The 20955-nt window shown below is 40.1% G+C and overlaps 1 protein-coding gene across 12 annotated transcripts in view; it reads left to right on the top strand.

The window, feature by feature from the left end:
- Positions 1-20955, top strand: part of PLCL2 (phospholipase C like 2) — a 200891-nt gene that overhangs the window by 178369 nt on the left and 1567 nt on the right. Inside the window, exon 6 of one of the 12 annotated variants that reach the window (XM_054552542.2) lies at positions 13114-13350. The exons of 8 other annotated variants lie outside the window; for them this stretch is intronic. In XM_054552542.2, the coding sequence (XP_054408517.1) occupies positions 13114-13170 (57 nt within the window). In that variant the 3' untranslated portion in view covers positions 13171-13350. 3 more of the 12 variants (XM_063722182.1, XM_054552544.2, XM_054552543.2) reach the window with 3 other exon arrangements.

Genomic DNA, 20955 nt, shown 5'->3' with positions numbered 1-20955 from the left:
TCTGATGCTGGTGATTTTGCAGTCTTTTTCAGCATGCTTCCCTCTCTTAGTATAACATTTCCTGCATTGTACGTGGTCAGCCACTGAGATTGTAGAATGGATGCAGAAATCACATGAAGAACTCTGCCCTCCTAGAGTCTGTAGGCACAACAATTTGACATTGTGGATCAGTTGAAGAACAGGGGAACTTCTATGATTGGCACATTGTAAGTCCTGATAGACAAAGGACTTTGTCATTTTATCTTGAGACATTTTAAAGTTCATAAATGCCAGTTGCTATATGTAAAATAGAAACTATTGATTACAGAGGAATGATTGGGAATTTAAAGATTCTAGTTACCCAAATTTCATTTAACACTTTAAAGTGTAATTATAGCTATAATGTTCATATGATCCCAGAAATAAATAGAAAAGAATTGTATGGAGCATAATCAAAGGAAATACGTAAACGAATTGCTATTGAAAGAAATATTTCTTGAAGGGAAATGCCATCTCTATGCTTATCTATTTTGGCATAACAGTTTTTAAAAATTAACTTTTTATTTTTTGTTATAAAAATAATATATTTTCATTGTCAAAAATGTCAAAAGAGCAATAATCAAAGGTAAACACAATCCCATCATCGAGAGACAATTACTGTTGGCCTTTTGCTGTGCATTCTCTCAGGCTGATTTTCTATTTTATATGTAATGTGACATAATTTTAAAAGTAATGCTGTGTATGTACCTCAAAACTTCTTTGAGCTTTACCTCAATAGTTCTTCTCAGTGTTACTCACAGAGCATAAATAATAATAACACAGAGGTTATTTCATTCCAGGTCTTGGACAATTAATAAATGTAAAATTACTCTCTGGTATTTGCCTTCCAAACTTTATGCTCAGCTGAATTTGTAGGGAAAAAAGGAAGGCTTCCCTTTCACCCTCTGAAGCTGCCTTGAAAACGACCTGACAATTGACAGATTAGCAGGCATAAAAAGGCCTACATATTATATTTATTTAAGGTGCAGAAGCATGGGGAATGGCAGGAGGATGATTACCTAACAACCCAGTGTGGTCTTGATGCTTACAAACCCTTCTTCATATTGGAGGGACATGGGGGAAATGTGGCCATTTTTGAGGGGTAGTAAATGAATTTTAGGGGAAATTAATGGGCCCAGTGCTCAGAAATGGGATAGTAAATGATTCTCTTTGGGAACTGAATGGTCTTAAGAAGGAAAAATAGTTTAGGAGGAAGTTCTTCTGTGCTGTAGTTGTGGTGTTTAATTTTCAGTCTCTTCTTCTGTAAATTTTAACCTTCTCTGGTTAATGAAATTTCAGAGAGGAGATCAGAGGCATTTCTGCTCCTCCTTGGTGGGTCCAGTTTCTAGTTAGATAAGGGAACTTGAACAGCCTCATCTTTGGGAGAGAGAGGACTGAGAGATATGTGGTGGGGGTGGTCAGAGAAACTGTGAGCCTGCTTCTTTAGTTCAGCATGTCAAAGTGTCATCTTTTGGGGTATTGTTTTCTGAGCCCCAACAGATTCAAGACCATAAAGACATTATCACAGCTGCCTTTTTAAATTTCCTCATTCCCCCTCAAGTTAAAAGCTCCATCCCTGGAGCTGACAATAATTTTCAGATTTGATGTAATAAAAGGTATCTTCCAAAGCTAGTCGCCATTTGCATTTTTCTCACGTTAAACCTCTACCTATTTTTATAATTAAGATCATTTTTTTGACTTCTTCAGACATTTCCCTTTTTACATATGTACTTTTTTTATATACCTATTTTGCTTAGAATTTAACCCTGATTGTTTGCAGATCAGTAACAGCAGACATAAGAATTTACAACAAAAAGGGATTTGGCTTTACAATTTGCTGACTCACTCCTGGTCAGAGGTGGGGGGTACATTACAAATTTCCTGTAAACTCAGGAAAATATAGCACAGCAGATTAAGCCCTGTGGTAGGAACAAATGCTCACTTTGCTTTAATTTTATTAGAGCCAAATATAGACATAGGGACCAAACTTTGGCCTGTCAAGTACCCTTGCTACTCATGTGTGGTCCGGGAACCAGCAACCTGGGCCTCAGGGGGGAACTTGTTAGAAATTCAGAATCTCAAGTCCCACCCTAGTCCTGCTGATTCAGAACCTGCATTTTTACAAGATCCCCAGGTGATTCTTAGACACATTAAAGTTTGAGAAGCACTGGGCTGAGAGCCACCAAAAATGGGAGCCTGATGCACATATTAATGAAAAACAGCTGACATAAAGCAGTGTGCCATATTTTAGAAGTAATTGGACCAAATAGATACACTGAAGAAACCTACTTTCTTTTGAATTGTGTCCAGGAGAGAGAATTAACACCTCAGACTTATGTTCATATGGAAGTAAATGTATAGGATGGGGTAATAGGTCTTTTTTTAATTTCCAGGGTAATATTTGCTACAGATGGTGTTTAAGGATGGTAAAATGTAAGTGAGGGATGAGGAAGAATTGGAGAGATCCATGTGTCATTTCTGTAGAATGGGGGGGCTTTTTTCATTCCTGTATGTCACTGGTTTAAACTTTCTTTAGAAGAATGAGTGCTGACAGGGAATCTTGAACGTGAATTTAGGTCTGAGTTGAGCTACCAGTATTTTCCTGGCGGGAGGGCATGCGATCTGTCGAGTTCTTCCCATTACTTTTTCTTTGCAGTGAGCTAGGAGAGGTGGCAGCGCTCCAGGCAGATGGCCAGCAGTAAACACACAGCAGGAGGCTCCCAGTGGCACAAATGCTTAGGGAGGGTCTCAGATGACCCCGGAAATGCAGAGAAGAGGAAATGAAGGAGGAAGCCAGGAAGACTGCTGAAGGAGCTCTGAAACAGGCCAAGGCTTGAGAATTACCTGGGATGCTTAAACATGCCCTCTCCTAAGCCTCACCCCAGACTTCCCAGACCAGAATCTCCAGGCTTGGAACCCAGGAATCTGCTTATTTAACAAGTTTCTTAGGGGATTCTGAGGCACACTAAAAAAAAAACCTTATTATTGTCGTCCTAGAATCAAAAGCTTTCCTGATGCATCACCATAGTCGTTTGAACCATAAGGAGGTAGGGTGGCCAGCCATCCCAGAAGCAAGACATTCAGTGCTAAAACCAGGACAATCTGGGCAAACTGGGACCATTGATCACCCTGAGAGGAGTTCCTGCCACTAAAAATGTCGTTTTATTGAAGGATATCTGTCCCAGTTTTTATGAATCTTTACTTGCGTAGTTTCGTTTTTTTTAATTTTGAAGGTTCTTTTAAAATTCAGAAATGAACAAAGAAGAAATAAAGTCATCTATAACTGCCACACCCAGAATTATCTACTATTAACATCTTGGCATACTTACTTCCAGTCATTTTTTTTCTTGAATAAAAAAGCATTCATTTGTTGTTATAAATCTATCTTTTTTAAAATAGAAAAATGTTTTTAAATGACCCAAGATTCTCCCTCTGAGAAATAACCATTATTAGACATAGGTGACCTTATTCCAGGAACCTTTCTATATGAATATGTGTGGATGGATCAGTATATATTTTAATGATTCTAAGTCATACTTTTTTTCACACTTTCGGTATCTTTGAAATTAGCATATATCTTATAGTCCATGGCATCTTTGCATTATATCCTGGTTAAATTGGCAATGATTTTTATTTCTTAGTGCTACATAAAATACTGGCACATCTCACAAGCGCTAATGTCTCAGATATTATGAAATAAGTTATGTCAGTAGACATAATTCTTTTTTTTTTTTTTTTTTCTTTTTTGAGATGGAGTCTTACTCTGTCACCCAGGCTGGAGTGCAGTGGCACAATCTCGGCTCACTGCAACCTCTGCCTCCTGGGTTCAAGTGATTCCCCTGCCTCAGCCTCCCAAATAGCTGGGACTATATGCATGCGCCACCATGCCCAGCTAATTTTTGTATGTTTAGTAGAGACAGGGTTTCACCATCTTGGCCAGGCTAGTTTCAAACTCCTGACCTCAGGTAATCTGCCCACCTCAGCCTCCCAAAGTGCTGGGATTACAGGCGTGAGCCATCGCGCCTGACTGATAGAATTCTAATATAATTGTTCTTTAAAAAAATTTTAAGTACTAAATTTCATTATATTTAACCATAAAGATGCTAAATGAATTGGTGAGCAATTTCTACCATAACAAAGATTTATTTCCATTTCCCAAAAGATCCCTTTGAGGTTAAGAAAAGGGATTATGAAAAATGTTAATAGAAGTCATTTTGCCAGGTATTTTTAAAGCTACATGTTTTAGTTATAAGTATTGTTGGTTGACCTGCTATGAAAGATGACAATATGGCCCGGGCATGGTAGCTCACGCCTTTAATCCCAGCACTTTGGGAGGCAGAGCTGGGTGGATCACCTGAGGTCAGGAGTTCAAGACCAGCCTGGCCAACATGACGAAACCCCGTCTCTACTGAAAATACAAAAATTAGCTGGGCGTGGTGGCAGGTGCCTGTAATCCCAGCTACTTGGGAGGCTGAGGCAGGAAAATCGCTTGAACCCAGGAGGCGGAGGTTGCAGTGAGCCAAAATCATGCCACTGCACTCCAGCCTGGGTGACAGAGCGAGACTCTGTCTCAAAAAAAAAAAGAAAGATGACAATATGAGCATTCTCTAATATTACTAGATAGAGCATATTGTTATTTTTTTATGGTCCATGTTAAAAGTATTCATATTTGGTCTTAAAACTATAATTGCCATGTCACTTGAAGTTCAGTATTTAAATTGGTTCACTGTCACCATCAATCCGAGAAGTCACCCATGCTTTCCTGCATCCTACAGGAATAGCAGGGAAACGAGCTAAAGCCAGTGGGTGTCATTGCCAGGCTTCTTATGATATTGGACTCAGCCTTCTCTTCTCAGAGTTTGTAAAATGTCCCGTTCTAGGGTTTCTGCTGCAAACTAGGGAGAGGGTGTAATCCATTCCCACAGGCCTCCAATTGCTTCTTTGATTTAGAAGCCAATTTTGAAACCTCCCTCCATTAGATAGTCAGCATCATTCTTTTTTGTGTGTCAACTTTGAGACATAATGTTTGTAAAATAAAATTCACCAATTTTGAGCACAAAATCCTATGAGTTTTGACAAATGTATATACAGGCATACCTTGGAGACTGCTTGTTCAGTTCCAGACCATGGCAATAAAGCAAATATCACAATAAAGTGAGTCACATGATTTTTTTGGTTTCCCAGTATATATAAAAGTTATATTTACACTATAATGTAGTTAATTAAGTGTGCAGTAGCATTTATGTCTAAAAACCAATGTACATAGCTTAATTTAAAAATACTTCATTGCTAAAAAATGCTAATAATCATCTAAGCCCTCAGTTAGTTGTAATCCTTTTGCTGGTGGAGGGTCTTACCTCCATGTTAATGGGTGATGACTGATTAGGGTGGTGGTTGCTGAAGGCTAGGGTGGCTTGTGGCAATTTCTTAAAATAAGACAATGGAGCTTGCTACACTGATGGACTCTTTCTTTCACCACAGATTTCTCTGTAGCATGCAATGCTGTTCAGTAGCATTTTACCCACAGTAGAACTTCTTTGAAAATTAGTCTTCTCAAACCCTGCCATTCCTTTATCAATTAAGTGTATGTAATATTCTAACTCCTTTGCTGTAATTACAGCAATGTTCATAGCATCTTCACCAGGAGTAGATTCCATCTCAAGAAACCACTTTCTTTGCTCATTCATGAGAAGCAACTCCTCATGCATTACAGTTTTATGATGAGATTGCAGCAATTTAGTCACCTCTTCAGGCTCTATTTCTAATTCTAGTTCTCTAGCTATTTTCATCCCATCTGCATTTACTTTCCCCACTGTCGTCATGAACCCGTCCAAGTCAACCATGAGGGCTGGGATCAACTTCCTCCAAAATCAGCTTCTTCCACACTCCTGTTAATGTTGACATTCTGACCTCTCCCATGAATCATGAATGTTGTTAATGGCATCTTAGAATGGTGAATCCTTTCCAGAAGGTCTTCAATTTACTTTACCCTGATTCATTAGAGGAATCACTGTCTATGGCAGCTATAGCCTTACGAAATGTATTTCTTAAATAATAAGACTTGAAAGTCAAAATTACTCTTTGATCCATGGGCTGCAGAATGGATATTGTATTAGCAGGCATGAAAGCAATATTAATCTCCTTGTGCATCCCTATCAGAGTGCTTGGATGACCAGGTACATTGTTGATATGCAGTAATATTGTGAAGGGAATCTTTTTTACTGAGCAGTAGGTCCCAGCTGTGGGCTTAAAATATTCAGGAAACCATGCTGTAAACACGTATGTTCTCATCTAGGCTTTATTGATCCATTTATAGAGCACAGGCAGAGTAAATTTAGCATAATACTTAAGGGCCCTAGGATTTTCAGAATGGCCAATTAGCATCGGCTGCTACTTACAGCCACCAGCTGCATTATTCCCTAACAAGAATATCAAACTGTCCTTTGAACCCTTGAAGCCAAGCATTGACTTCTCCTTTTGAGCCATGAAAGCCCTAGATGGCATGTTCTTTCAATAGAAGGCTGTTTCATCTACACTGAAAATCTGTTGTTTAGTTTAGCCACCTTCATCAATGATCTTGGCTAAATCTTCTGGGTAACTCACTGCACCTTCTACATCAGCACTTGCTGCTTCGCATTGCACTTTGATGTGATGGAGATGGCTTATTTCCTTAAACCTATGACCCAACCACTGCTAGCCTCCAGCTTGTCTTCTGCAACTTTCTTACCTCTCTTAGACTTCATAGAATTGAAGACAGTTAGGGCCTTGTTCTGGATTAGGTTTTGGCTTAAGAGAATGTTGTGGCTGGTTTGATCTCCTATTGAGACCACTCAAACTTTCTGCATATCAGCAATAAGGCAGTTTTGCTTTCTTATCATTCGTGAGTTCAGTAGAATAGCACTTTAAATTTCCTTCGCAAACTTTTCCTTTGCATTAACAACTTGGATAAATATTTGGTGCAAGAGACTTAGCTTTTGGCTCATGTTGGCTTTTGACTTGAACTTGGCCTTCCTCAGTAAGCTTCATTATTTCTAGTTTTTATGTCAAGTGCAACTCTTCTTTTCACTTGGACACTTGGAGGCCTTTGTAAGGTTATTTTTTTGGCCTAATTTTCATATTGTTATGTCTCAGGAACTTTTCATGTCATTAGGGAGGCCCGAAGAGACAGAGAGATGGAGAGTGACCAGTGGAACAGTCAGAACACACACAACATTTGCCAATTAAGTTTGCTGTCTTATAAGGAAGGGCACACTTTATGGTGCCCCAAAATAATTATAATAGTAACATCAAAGACCACCGATCACAAATCACCATAACTGATATAATAATAATGAAAAAGTTTGAAATATTGCAAGAATTACCAAAGTGTGACACAGAAACACAAAGTGAACCCATGCTGTTGGAAAAATGACACTGTAGACTTGCTTGATGCAAGGTTGCCACAAACCTTCAATTTGTAAAAAAAAAAAAAAAAAAAAAAAAAATGCAGTATCTGTGAAGTGTGATAAAATAAAGTCATGCAACCCCCAGCACAATGATGATAGGGCGTTGCTGTCACCCTGCTCCCCCAAATTGCATTGTGCCCCTTTGTAGTAAAATCCTTTATGTTGGCAACCACTTATCTCATTTCTATCTCTATAGTTTGACCTGTTCCAGAATGTCATATAAATGGAATTACATGGCATACAGTCTTTTCTGCCTGGCTTATTTCATGTAGCATTGTGCTTTGAGTCATAAAAGTTAATGTAGGTTTCAGTACTCCATTCCGTTTTATTGCTAAATAGTATTCTGTTTTATGGATATAACACGTTTTGTTTATACATGCACCAATTTATGGACATTTGTGTTGTTTCCAATTTTTAGCTATTACAAATAAACCTGCAGTGAACATTCACATATCAGTCTTTGTATGGACATGTTTTTATTCTTCTTGGGTAAATATGAGTGGGATTGCTAGGTCACATGGTAAATGTGTGTGAGACTGATAAGAAACTGCCACAGTGCTTTAAAAACAACTGATGTTCCATTTTGCATTTCCCCAGCAGTGTTGCAAGACTTTTAGTTGTACCACCATCCTTGTCAACACTTGGAATTGTCAGTTTTGTCATTCCAGTAAGTGGATGGGGGTTGAGCATCTTTGTGTGTATGTGAGTTTTAAAAAATATCTGACAGACTCTAATGTGGTTTTCTTTATGTTTCTTCTGCTTGGGGTTTGTTGAGATTTTTAGATATGTGAATTTATAGTTTTTAACAAATTTGGAAACTTTTTGGTGATTATTTCCTGAAATTTGTTTCTCTTACCCTTTCTACCATCTCCTTCTGTAACTCCAATTATATGTATAAATATACTGCTTGATATTATCCCACAATCACAGATGCTTATTCATTAGTTTTTAAGTACTTTCTGTGGTTTAAAAAAAATTTTTTTTGAGACAGGATCTCACTCTTGCCCAGGCTGGAGTGCAGTGGCGTGAACACTACTCATTGCAGCCTCAACCTTCTGGGCTGAAATGATCCTCTCATCTCAGCCTCCTGAGTAGCTGGGACCACAGGCATGTGCTACCATGCCTGGATAATTTGTACCTTTTTTGTAGAGACTAGGTTTTGCCATGTTCCCCAGGTTGGTTTCAAATTCCTGGCCTCAAACAATCCTCCCATTTCAGCCTCCTAAGGTGTTAGAATTACCGCACTCAGCTGTTTCCTTTTTGTTTTCTTTTTTAATTCTTGATATTTTTATTGCCATGTCCTTGAGCAATATTGCTATATTTTCAAGCAACACTTCTGTCTTCTGTAATATCTAATCTGCCATTAATCCTATTCGGTTTTTTATTTCAAATTTGTCATGTTTCTCTTCGTGCTAGTCATATCCTCTACCTTCTTGAAGACATGTCATATATTCACAATAGCTGTTTTCCAGCTCCTTCCTCTCCACTCTTGGCCCCTCATGTTCTAGCCACTGTCGGCTCCCTGAACTCCACACCCTGCCTTCTCACCCCAGTGGGACTGCTGGGCTCTGTTTGAGTTCCCCTTTCCTGCACTGCACCTGGAACCTACAAGCAGTAAGCTGGACACGATTGTTTGTATTTCTTCTCTCAGGATCACTGTGTTGTACTATCTGAAAATCATTGTTTTCTGCATTCTGTCTGGTTTTCTATTTGTATGCCAGCCACATTTCCAACTTTTCCTGGGTCATTTCTTTATTCCCACCCTCTGCCCCATCTGCTACTCCATGAAACAGAATATTCGCTCCGTTTGCATCTCTCTGGTTTGGTTGTGTTTGAGATAGAACTTTCAGGACTTTTATGACTTGCCAACATGACTTCTGTGAGTTTTAGTTCATAGAATGATTATACCCTTTTTTTAGTTTAGTTGCTGTTTGTGGCTTTTTGCTTGGCTTTGTTTTTGCTCATTTCATCAGGAATGTAGAATAGAAATTCTGTAATGCATTTTCAATCCACCAGTTTAATCAAGACTTCCTCTACCTTTATTTTCCAGTTGCCGAAATATTCACTGTACTGGTGGTAATTTTCACTGTGTCAATTGATTGCCATTCCTAAAATGGTAGAATCGCTTGCTAGAAGAGTCCTGTTTTCATCGGTCTGTTTTGGTTACCAAGAGTAGAAACTCACTCCGGCCAGTTCACAGAGGAGTGGCCACAGATGCTGGCTCACACAAGGGATCATGAGAGGGACAGGGACCTCAGGGAACTTGGAGACCGGAAACTGCAGTCCAGCCTCATGACAATAGCAAGCTGTTCGAAAACCTGGCAGCCCCCGAGGTAGCTGCTCTTCTCTGTGGAACAGGGGTCTTTCCTCTTATCTTCTGCCTCTTCATTCTGCTTCCTCTGTGGGCTGGCTCGTTCTGTTCACTCAGAGTTTCTACTGCTTTATAACTTGTTCTGGCCTTGGTCTGTTCTTTACCATATCCTCTAAGCATTTATTTCAAGTACTCAATCTATTTGTGTTTCCTACCTCAGCCTAGCCTTTTAGCTCCAGACCAGTGGTCCTGATAAACCTCCTCTTGTATTAAGTGTCTTTGGATCCGGTTCTCCCCCTGCTTTAATCCACTTTGTCCAGGAAGGTATTGTCAGATAGCACGAAATATGGCTCCCTTTAGTGGCTGTTTCAGTTATCTATTGCTGTATAACAAACCACTGCAAAACTAGTGGCTTAAAACAATGACCTCATTTCTCATGATTCTGTGGGTTAGCTGGGCTCAGCCAGATGGTTTTCCTGCTCCATGTGGTATTAGCTGGGATCACTTAAGAGATTTGTTCTGCTGGGAACTCAGCTTGGCCTGGAACATCCAAGAAGGCACTCACATGGCTGGATCTCATCTGGGGTGGCTGGGATGGCTGGGCTTTTTTTATAGCATCTATAACATATCTTGGACTTGAATTAAGCTTGTTACAACCCAACATGTTTTCCAGATGAATGGCTGCCAGGCTAGCTCTCCTGACCTGTGCTCCTCTACCATCAGAAACAAGACTATCAATAAACCCTAAAAGTAATTAGAGATTCATTCTCTTTAGGAACCTAAGACTTCTGCCAAAAAATAAATCAATAAACCAGATGGTTTTTGCACCTGGTAAGACAATTTGTCTTGATAGTCTTCATTTTTACCTGAGGTACAGTGCTTATCTTGAAGACTTAAAGACTGGCATTTGTTTCCTTTTTGAAATTACCATGATGGTTGATGTATAACTCCTTGTATTGAGGCTCATATCTTTTAGTTATTTTTATTTATTATAGGTAGTATAGTATGTTGTCTCTTTTCCTGAAAAGCTATAATTGACTGAAAGCCATTTCTCTATTTAGTGTGTGAAAATTTCTCAGAATGGCTCAGAAAATCAAACTACAGTAGCGTTTGTCATTAGGCAGGCTGTTCTTTCTGGTCCATTTGAAACACAGCAAAACCTCAAACATTGGGACCCCACTCCTGTGGAGTTTGTGATTACTCAGCTAATATTTGACTGTGTAAATGGTGTGCTTGAAAGATTAATAGTGCAAAGGAGGTGCTTACATGTGCGCTATTTTCCCTGGTGTTTCCAAGGGCTCTCACACCCATGGCCCAGCCCCACTTGCCTCTCAGTGTCCCCTCGCTCTCTGTGTCCTCTCTCTACACAGCTGGGCCACCCTGCCCTCCCCTGTGGCCCTGGTCCCTGCCTGGAACCCTCTCCTGACACCCCACCTTCTGTGCTTAGGTCATGGCTCACCTCCACTGTCTGGAGACTCCAAAGGCTGCTCCTGAACGCTCACCCTACCTCTGCCACCAGAGTGGCCAGCTCTGTGCCAGATGAGGCCACTGTCCTACTGCATGGTGCATGGTGGACTTTAGCCCTTCCCATGGCCAGGTCTGTAGCAGAGGGAGATGTAGTCAAAGTCAGAACCTAGAAAGCTTTGTAGCATAGAAATCATGCTGCTAAATGATTGGGCTCCAGAGGCGCCATGTGTTGGAGTCACGGTCACTCCTCTGTGGCAGGCAGCATCAGCCCCTGGGCCTGCCGCCGTCCTTTCCTGCCCTGAGTTTCCCCAACTCAGACACCGCCTCCTCCGTGGTGCTGCCAAGGAGCCCCCAACCTTCCATCTTTGGTGAAGGAAACGTAAAATTGTTTCTAAGGAGGAAGGCATTCATTCTGAATTTAATAAATTGAATCTTATATTTAAAATTATTAACTTTTGTACAAACCTCTGAGCACAACCATGGGAAAATTGGAGACTAACTGTAAATGTGATGACAGCCAAAATATAGGCAAAAAGTGTGGCAGGCAAAGGGAGCCGCACGGATAGTCAGATCCATGCAGCCCACTGTCCCTTCATCATCAAGACACTGCCTCAAACCACGAAACATCTCTTTGGATCCAGCAAAAACCAAAGGCAGGAGCTGTGCTTAGAGGGCTCTCCTTTCCGCTCCTGCACAGAACTCTTCATCCCCCTCCGGCAGCTTCTTTGCACCCTTTGGAGTGGAGGTCAGGGTGGAGGGAAGGTGGTCTTCCTGCTGTGGGGAGACAAGCTGATTTGCAGCTCATGTTCCATGCCCATCAAACATGTGAGTGCACATACAGGAAGCCAAAAGGACAGAAAACATCACACACTCTTAAAATGAGCCTAACGTCCTGTACAAAAGCCTGTGTCCTGTTGCTGTAGGTTTAGGTGACTCTGATGATTAGGGAGTCTTTTTTCAACTGTAAGGTTTATTGAGACTTCAGTGGGAAGTGGACCTGACCAAGCTAGGAGGCCTTCCTTAATTCTGATGAATGTGCCACGATCTCAGCCAGCCTCAAAAGAACTTTTGAAAGGGGAACTATCAATGTATAATAATGAGAGGCGATTTAGAATCCATAGCCAAGACTCCTACAATCCATTCATTCTTTTTTTTTTTTTTTTCCCAGACAGAGTCTGTCTCTGTCCCCCAGGCTGGAGTGCAGTGGTGTGATCTTGGCTCACTGCACCTCCCGGGTTCAAGTGATTCTCCTGCCTCAGCCTCCCGAGTAGCTGGGATTACAGTCGCCTGCTACCATGCCCGGCTAATTTTTGTATTTTTAATAGAGACAGGGTTTCACCATGTTGGCCAGGCTGGTCTTGAACTCCTGACCTCAGGTGATCCGCCCACCTTAGCCTCCCAAAGTGCTGGGATTACAGGTGTGAGCCACCACACCCATTTCATTCTTTTGTTCACTCATTCCTCATTCGACAAACACACAGTGGAAATCCATATTTCTGTTTCTGCTTTTAATCACAGGAAGAGTGAATTGTCTACACAGTTGTTGATGTGCTGGGTACATGAAAAATGTAGTGTATGTTTCAACCTGCTTGCTTTAAAATATTGCATGCAGTCTGTGGGGTTCAACTCTCTATAGTTTTGGCCTCACAGTTTAGTTTACCCAAAAGGAAAATAAACATACCAGAGAGAAAGGTGTGTGTGTTTCAGTGTGATTTGCTGTTCAGACTCTACCCGTAATCTCTCTAAACTCAGTGTCCTTTTTATGAAACGAGAATGGTAATAGCACTTCCCTTGCATCCCCTCTTTGTGGAGCAGGTGGTATCAGTGAAGGTACCTAAATTCTGCTGTGTTTCTCTCTGCGTTCCCATATAGATAAGAAAGACAGGAAGGAGGAGTATTTTTGTGCCTCCGACTCCCATAATGGTATGAGTACCCTCCTTCTTCTCCTCCCTCACACTGCATGTGATTTGGAAGAAAAGTGTCTGCTGGCCCCCAGGGAATGGAAGGTGCTAATCTTTGCTCTCTTCAACATCCAAGCATGTGGCCATTACACAGGTGGCAGAGGGCAGGGGAAGTCTTAGCTGCCGCACTGGATCCTTCACCTCAGAAGTAAGACAACTGTTTTTCTCTAATAGATAGTTGGACAAAAGGACTTTGAAAAAATTAGCCAGATGTAGAATCCCTGTTGTTTTGCCCCTACGTCTAAATAAAAGCAATGACTTGTGATTGTTAATTTTGGCTCCTAAAATGTAGCACTAACAGATGTGTCTTGAAATATTTTTAATATATTAAAAACTAGAACATCTTTTGTGGTCATACAGAAAGTATGGTGATTAGCCGAGGGTTGAGCACAGCTGGGGTGCGGTTCTGGCATTTGGAGCTGCCATCATTCTTTTCCTGGCTACTCTGGCCTCTGATCCAATCCCAGGTAAGCCACAGGCTCAGCCAGAAAAAGCACAGTCACGCCAGACTCGCAGCAAGAGCTGCTGGGATCCAGCCACTGCCCTTAGTTACATCTTTTAAAGATTACTTTCTGGGCCTAAATAAGAACCTTAAATATTTTGACCTAAGGTTGTTATAACTCTTTCAAGATGAAAACAAAATAGAATAAGTTAAAAAAATTCAAACCAGAATGTGTGAAATCAAATGACATTTGAGTTGTTCAACTGAAAACATTGCAAAGCCAGCTTTGTGGAAGGAGTCTTCAAAACCAGACACCCTGTGTCAGTGGGTGGCAGTGTTTTAAGTAACCTTTGCTCTTTTCAAGTCTTTTGAAGCAATGAAATATGAACACTGCTACAACAAACACCTCCACCTCTTTCAGAATTTTTTTTTTTTTTTTGAGACAGAGTTTTGCTCTTGTTGCCCAGGCTGGAGTGTAATGGTGTGGTCTCAGCTCACTGTAACCTCTGCCTCCTGGGTTCAAGCAATTCTCGTGCCTCAGCCTCCCAAGTAGCTGGGTTTACAGGCGCCTGCCACCATGCTGGCTAAATTTTTTTTTGTATTTTTAGTAGAGACGAGGTTTCACCGTGTACTCCTGACCTGAGGTGATCTGCCCGCCTTGACCTTCCAAAGTGCTGGGATTACAGGCATGAGCCACCGTGCCTGGCCAGAATTGTTCTTCACTCATGCTACATGCCTTACCTCCAAGACATCTTAAACGTAGTTTTAGACACATAGAACAAAATAAAAGTGATGTGGACAAAGTTCAGCAGCTCCTCAAGCCCAGATTTATTGCCTTTGGGAGTCCTTTGTGTCTTGCCTTGGTAATGTCCAAAGGCCTATTCTGTTTAAGATACCATGATGACTTCTCTGAAGTTGAGAAACATAAGATTCAACCAGATGAAGAATTCTGTTATTACCACATTAATTATCATATGCCATCTGGGGATTTTTGTTTTTAAATACCCTGTCATCATGTGGTAGATCTATACATGCTGACACGGAAAGATCACTAAGACATAACTTTTTGTGAAGAAAAAAGGAAACCAAAGAACAATATAGATTGCTTGATTATATTTACATTAAAAGTAAAATAAAATACCTATTTGTAATATATATATAATGCTGAGAAAAAGACAAAACTCATTGTTTAGGGGGCAGCTGTGAGATTAAAGGGGAGACTTTCACATTTTACTTTAATTACATTACTTTAATTGCATTCAACAGATGGTTATGGAGCCCTTACTCTGTACCTGGCACTGTTCTAGGCTCTGAGGATACAGCAGTGATCAGAAGACAAAAATTCCTGCCCTCGTGAAGTTTACATTTAGTGGAAGAGACAGACAATAAACCAAGCAGTAGAGTATGGCAGTAAGTGTTATGTAAAAAGCAAGGCAGGGAAGCGGTAAGGAGAATTATGGACAGGAAGTGGGAGTTCTAATTAGACAAGATGGGGCTGTCAGGGAGGGCGCTGCTGTGAAGAGGGCATCAGAGTCAAGATGGCATCAAGCGGAGGGGAAGGAGCTAGCTAGGTGCATTTCTGGGGCAAGGGCATTCCCTGCAGAGGGAACATTGAATGCATAGACATTGAGGCTGGACTAGAGAGGACCTGATGGGTTTGAGGAACATTTAGGGGGATAGCATATCAGAGGCTGAGTGAACAGTACAGAGTGGGTAGGTGGGTGAAGGAAGTCAGATGAGGCTGTGGGCAAGGACTTTGACTCTCACTCTAAGTTATTTGGGGAGCTGCTGAAGGGTTTTGAACAGAGGGGAAGGGATGTCCTGTGTTTTAATTTGAGCTCTCTGGCTGTCACGTTGAACATGGAGAAAGAAGACCAATCAGAATAAACTCTAAGAAAGATTATGGTGGCTTAAACCACAATGGTGGCAGTGAAGATGGTAAGAAGTGGTGAGAAACTTTATATATATGTTTTGAAGATTGTGACAATAGGACCTACTGACAGGTGGGATGATAGATGGAAGAAAAAGGGAAGAGTGAATAATGACACCAGGGTCCTTGGTCCAGGTCACTGCAAGAATGGAGCTGCTTTGACTGAAGAGTAGCTGGTAGTAGGAGTAGTAGCAGGATATCAGAAACTCAACTGGACATGTGATGTCAAAAAGAATGATGCCTAGATAGGCATTTTGGTAGGTACTAATTTTTATTAATAAAAATAAGAGCATACATCAATGAAATTAAAAACAGAAAATGCATAGAGAAAAATCAATAAAACCAAAAGCTAGTCCTTTGAAAACCTTATTAAAATCAGTAAGTCTTTAGTCAAGCTAACTAAGAAAGAGATGATACAAATTACTAACGTCAGAAATGAAATAAAGGATATCACCACAGATTTTATGGACACTAAAAGGATAATGAAAGAATATTATGAACAATTCTATGCCCACAAACTTGAAAACCTAGATGAAATAGGCCAATTCCTTGAAAGGTACAATCTGCCAAAACTCACATGAGAAGAAATATACAATCTGAATAATTCTGTATCTATTAAGGAAATCAAACCAATAATTAATAAACCTCCAAAACAAAAAGCACCAGCCCAGATAGGTTCACTGGTTTCTGCTAAACATTTAAGGAAGAAATGATACCAATTCTCTACAATATCTTCCAGAAAATAGAAGCAGAGTGAATACTTCCTAACTCATTCTACCAGGCCAGTTTTATCCTAATACCAAACCAAAGACATTACAAGAAAAGAAAACAATAGACCAGTATCTCTCATCAACACAGATGCAAAAATCCTTAACAAAATATTAACAATTAAAATCCAAAAATGAATAAAAAGAATTATTCACCATGATCAAATGGGATTTATACTGGGTATACAAGGCTGATTTAACTTTTGAAAATCAACTAATGTCATTCATCATATCAACAGGCTAAAGAAGAAAAAGCTCGTGGTTATATCAGTAGATGCAAAAAAAAATTTGACAAAATTCAACTCCCATTCATGATAAAAATTCTCAGTGAACTAGGAATAGAGAGGACCTTACTCAACTTGATAAGGAACATCTACAAAAATCATACTGCTTACATCATATTTAAAGGTGAGAAACTCAAAGCATTCCTGATAAGATTAGGGACAAAGCAAGGATGTTCTGTGACACCACTGCTTTCAACATTGACCTGGAAGTCCAGTCCTAGCTAATGCAGAAAGACAAGAAAATAAAATAAAAGGTATATATCTTGAGAAGGAAGAAATAAAACTGTCTTTGTTCACAGGTGATATAATCATCTATGTAGAAAATCCAAAAGAATTGACCAAAAAATCTCCTGGAACAATATAATAAGCAATTATGGCAGGGTTGCAGGAAACAAGGTTAATATACAAAAATCAATTGATTTATTTTTTTAAGAAAAAAAAATTTTGAGACAGGGTCTCACTCTGTCACCCAGGCTGGAGTGTACTGGCATGATCATGGCTCACTGCAGCCTTGACCTCCCTGGGCTCAGGTGATCCTCCCACCTCAGCCTCACAAGTAGCTGGTACTTCAGGTGCACACCAACATACCCAGCTAATTTTTGTATTTTTATATAGAGATGGGGTTTTGCCAGGTCGCCCAGGCCAGTCTCGAACTCCTGAGGCTCAAGCCTTAGCCTCCCAAAGTGCTGGGATTACAGGCATGAGCCATCACACCCAGCCAATTTATTTATTATTTTTTTTAAGGCGGAGTCTCGCTTTTTGAGATAGAGTGTCGCTCTTGTTGCCCAGGCTGGAGTGCAATGGTGCGATCTCGGCTCACTGCAAGCTCCGCCTCCTGGGTTCATGCCATTCTCCTGCCTCAGCCTCCCGAGTAGGTGGGACTACAGGTGCCCGCCACCACGCCTGGCTAATTTTTTGTATTTTTAGTGGAGAGGGGTTTCACCATGTTAGCCAGGATGGTCTCGATCTCCTGACCTCGTGATCTGCCTGCCTCGGCCTCCCAAAGTGCTGGGATTACAGGCGTGAGCCACCACGCCCAGCCCAATTTATTTCTTATATACCAGCAAAGAACAAGTGGAATTCGAAATTAAAAACACATGACCATCTACATTAGAACCCCCAGAAATAAAATACTTAGGTATAAATCTAACAACATACATATGACTTACATGAGGAAAATTATAAAACTCTGGTGAAAGGTATCAAAGAATTAAGTAAATGGAGAGATATTCCATATTCATGGATGGGAAGACTTAATATTGTCAAGATATCAGTTCTTCCCAACTTGATATATAGATTCAACATAATCTCAAACTTCCAGCAAGCATAAAAATAAATTAAATCCACCAAGTTATTTTGTGGATATTGACAAACTGATTCTAAAGTTTAAAGAGAAGCAAAAGACCCAGAATAGCCAACACAATATTAAAGGAGAAGAATAAAATCAGAGGACTGACTTTATCTGACTTTAAAACTTACTGCAAAGCTACAGGAAATATAACAGTGTGAAAAGAATAGACAAATAAATCAGCAGAACAGGATAGAAGAGCCCAGAAATAGACCCACATAAAGTAGTTAATCAATCTTTGGCAAAGGGGCAAAGGCAATACGGTGGAATAGAGACTTCATCTTTTTAACAACTCGTGCTGGAAAAACTGGACATCCACATGAAAAGTTCAATCTAGGCACGAATCTTACACCCTTCACAAGAATTAACTCAAAATAGATCATAGACCTAAAGATAAAACACAAAACTATAGAATTCCTAGAAGATAACACAGGATAAAATCTAGGTGACCTTGGATATGGAAGTGCTTTTTCAGATACACCACCATAGACAGTCCATTAAAGAAAGAATGGGTAAGTTGGACTTCCTTAAAATTTAAAACTTCTGCTCTATAAAGACAATGTCAATAGAATGAGAAGAGAAGCCACAGTCTGGGAGAAAATATTTGCAAAGGACACACCTGATAAAGTACTGTTTTCCAAAATATGCAAAGAACTCTTAAAAACTCAACAGTAAGGAAACAACCTGATTAAAAACTGGGCAAAAGTCTGAACAGTCAAAGAACTCTTAAAAAATGCAAAGAACCCTTAAAACTCAACAGTAAGGAAACAAACAACCTGATTAAAAACTGGGCAAAAGTCTGAACAGTCACCTCGCCAAAGAAGATGTACAAATGGAAAGTATATTAGCATCATATGTCACTAGGGAATTATATATTAAAACAACAATGAGATACCAATACACATCTATTACAGCAGCCAAAATACAAAACTAACATCACCAAATGCTGGCGAGGATGTGGAACAACAGGAACTTTCGTTTATGCTGGTGGAAATGCAAAATGGTGCAGACAATTTGGAAGAAACTGTCAAACTATCTGTAGTTCTTACAGAACTAAACATACTCTTACCATATGATCCAGCGATCGTACCCCTTGGAATGTACCTAAATGAATTGGAAACTTATGTCCACACAAAAATCTGCATACAGATGCTTATAGCAGAGTTATTTTTAATTGCCAAAATTTGGAAGCAACAAAGATGTCCTGCAGTAAATGAATGGATAAATAAACTGCAGTGCATCCAGACAATGGAATATTATTCAGCACTAAAAAGATACGAGCTATCAAGCCATGAGACGTCATGGAGGAAATTTAAATGCATATTACTAAGTGAAAGAAGCCAATCCAAAAAGGCTACACACTGTGATTCCAACTAGATGACATTGTCGAAAAGGCCGAACTGTGGAGACAATAAAAAGATCAGTGGTTGCCGGGGGTTGGGAGTGGGGAAGGATGACTAGCAAAGCACAGAGGAATTTTAGCATAGTGGAACTATTCTGCATGATCCTATAAGGGTAGATAGATGTTGTTATACATTTTTCAAAACCCATGGAATACACAAAACCAAGGTGAACCCTAATTTAAGCAATAGACTTGAGGGGATGTGACAACATAGGTTCATTGATTATAACAAGTATACCACTGTGGTGCGGGATGTGGCTACTAGAGAAGGTTTGCGTAGGGAGGGAGCGTAAGGGAACTCTCTGTAGTTTCTGCCCTGTTTTGCTGTGAACCTAAAACTGTCCTAAAAATTAAAGTTTATTAATTTTAAAAAAATAATATTTGGAGTTTTAAAACACAGACTAGTTACAGTCTATTAAAACTGTGAATGTGTGTAGCAATTCTGCTTGTGAAGGGAAATACACTAACATGAAATTATTCTCCTGACACAATATGCTATATATACAAAGACCTCATAACTAGTAAATTTTCAACATGTGAGTTCAGTGACTAGTAAGAATGAATAAAAATGAAGCTCCTTTAGTTAATCTACGCAAGGGAACATCTATTTATAGTTACTAATTAAAGGACTGTGTAAAGCAGGAAAACCATGCATGGTAAGTAGTAAGCAACAAACTGTTCTGTGGATTTGGGCCTCATGATAGTTTAAAATTGCCTTGCAATTTGATCTCACCAGTGGCTGACATTTGAATATAGTCCATTTGCCAGCCAAGGTAAGTCCCTACCCATTGCTCTCTGCAGCTGGCCCCAAGCTCTTGCTAGACAGGAATGCCTTAAAGGGAACGCACACTGGGAGGCAGTTCAGAAAGAGGGAAAGTGGGAGGAGGTGTAAGTAGGACAAAGAAAAGTCAAACTACAGAGGAATCATAAAGAAAATAATAGAAAAAATTGAGAACCCAAGGGGATGGAAAAAAAAATAGCAAGCAAGGAGAGTAAGAAAGAAGAAAAGGTAATAGTGTAAGTAGAAAAAACTGTTAGTGAAAGGCAGGTTAAATTTGGAAGGAAAAATAGAACAAAAAAGCAAAGTGCGAGTGTTGGAATTTACAACAATAGAGCACCACATCATCTCTTCTGCTCGATAATTTTGGAATTGTTGGCTGATGCATTAGCCCAGTGGTTTTCAACTGGGGGTATCTCACCCTCCCACTCAAGAGACAGTTAGCAATGTCTGCAAACATTAGGGTATGCTAGGGGTGCTGCTAGATATCTGAAAATACACAAGACAGCTCCCCACCTCCAGAGAATTCTCTGGTCCAAAATGTCAAGAGCAAAGAGGGTGACAAACTTCATTGGCCCATTGTCAGCACCAATTCCAGGCTCCCAGTGACTGTGCTTCAATTCACCCACTGTTTTCTGACCTATATCGTGTTATACTGCATATAGATCCAGTTGATGGTTAGACCTCAGAAAAGAAATTAAAGTTTGGCTGAGAAAGTATATCCAGAGTAGAAAATCCTTTGCTTCACTCTTTCTTTCAGCAAATGCTCAGTGAGGACCTGCTGTGTGCCCACGGCTGCCAG

This window comes from Pongo abelii, chromosome 2, assembly GCF_028885655.2.
Source record: "Pongo abelii isolate AG06213 chromosome 2, NHGRI_mPonAbe1-v2.0_pri, whole genome shotgun sequence".
Taxonomy (NCBI): Eukaryota; Metazoa; Chordata; class Mammalia; order Primates; family Hominidae; genus Pongo; species Pongo abelii.
Note: the sequence above shows the minus strand (reverse complement) of the source record. Positions and strands in the feature narration are given on the sequence as shown.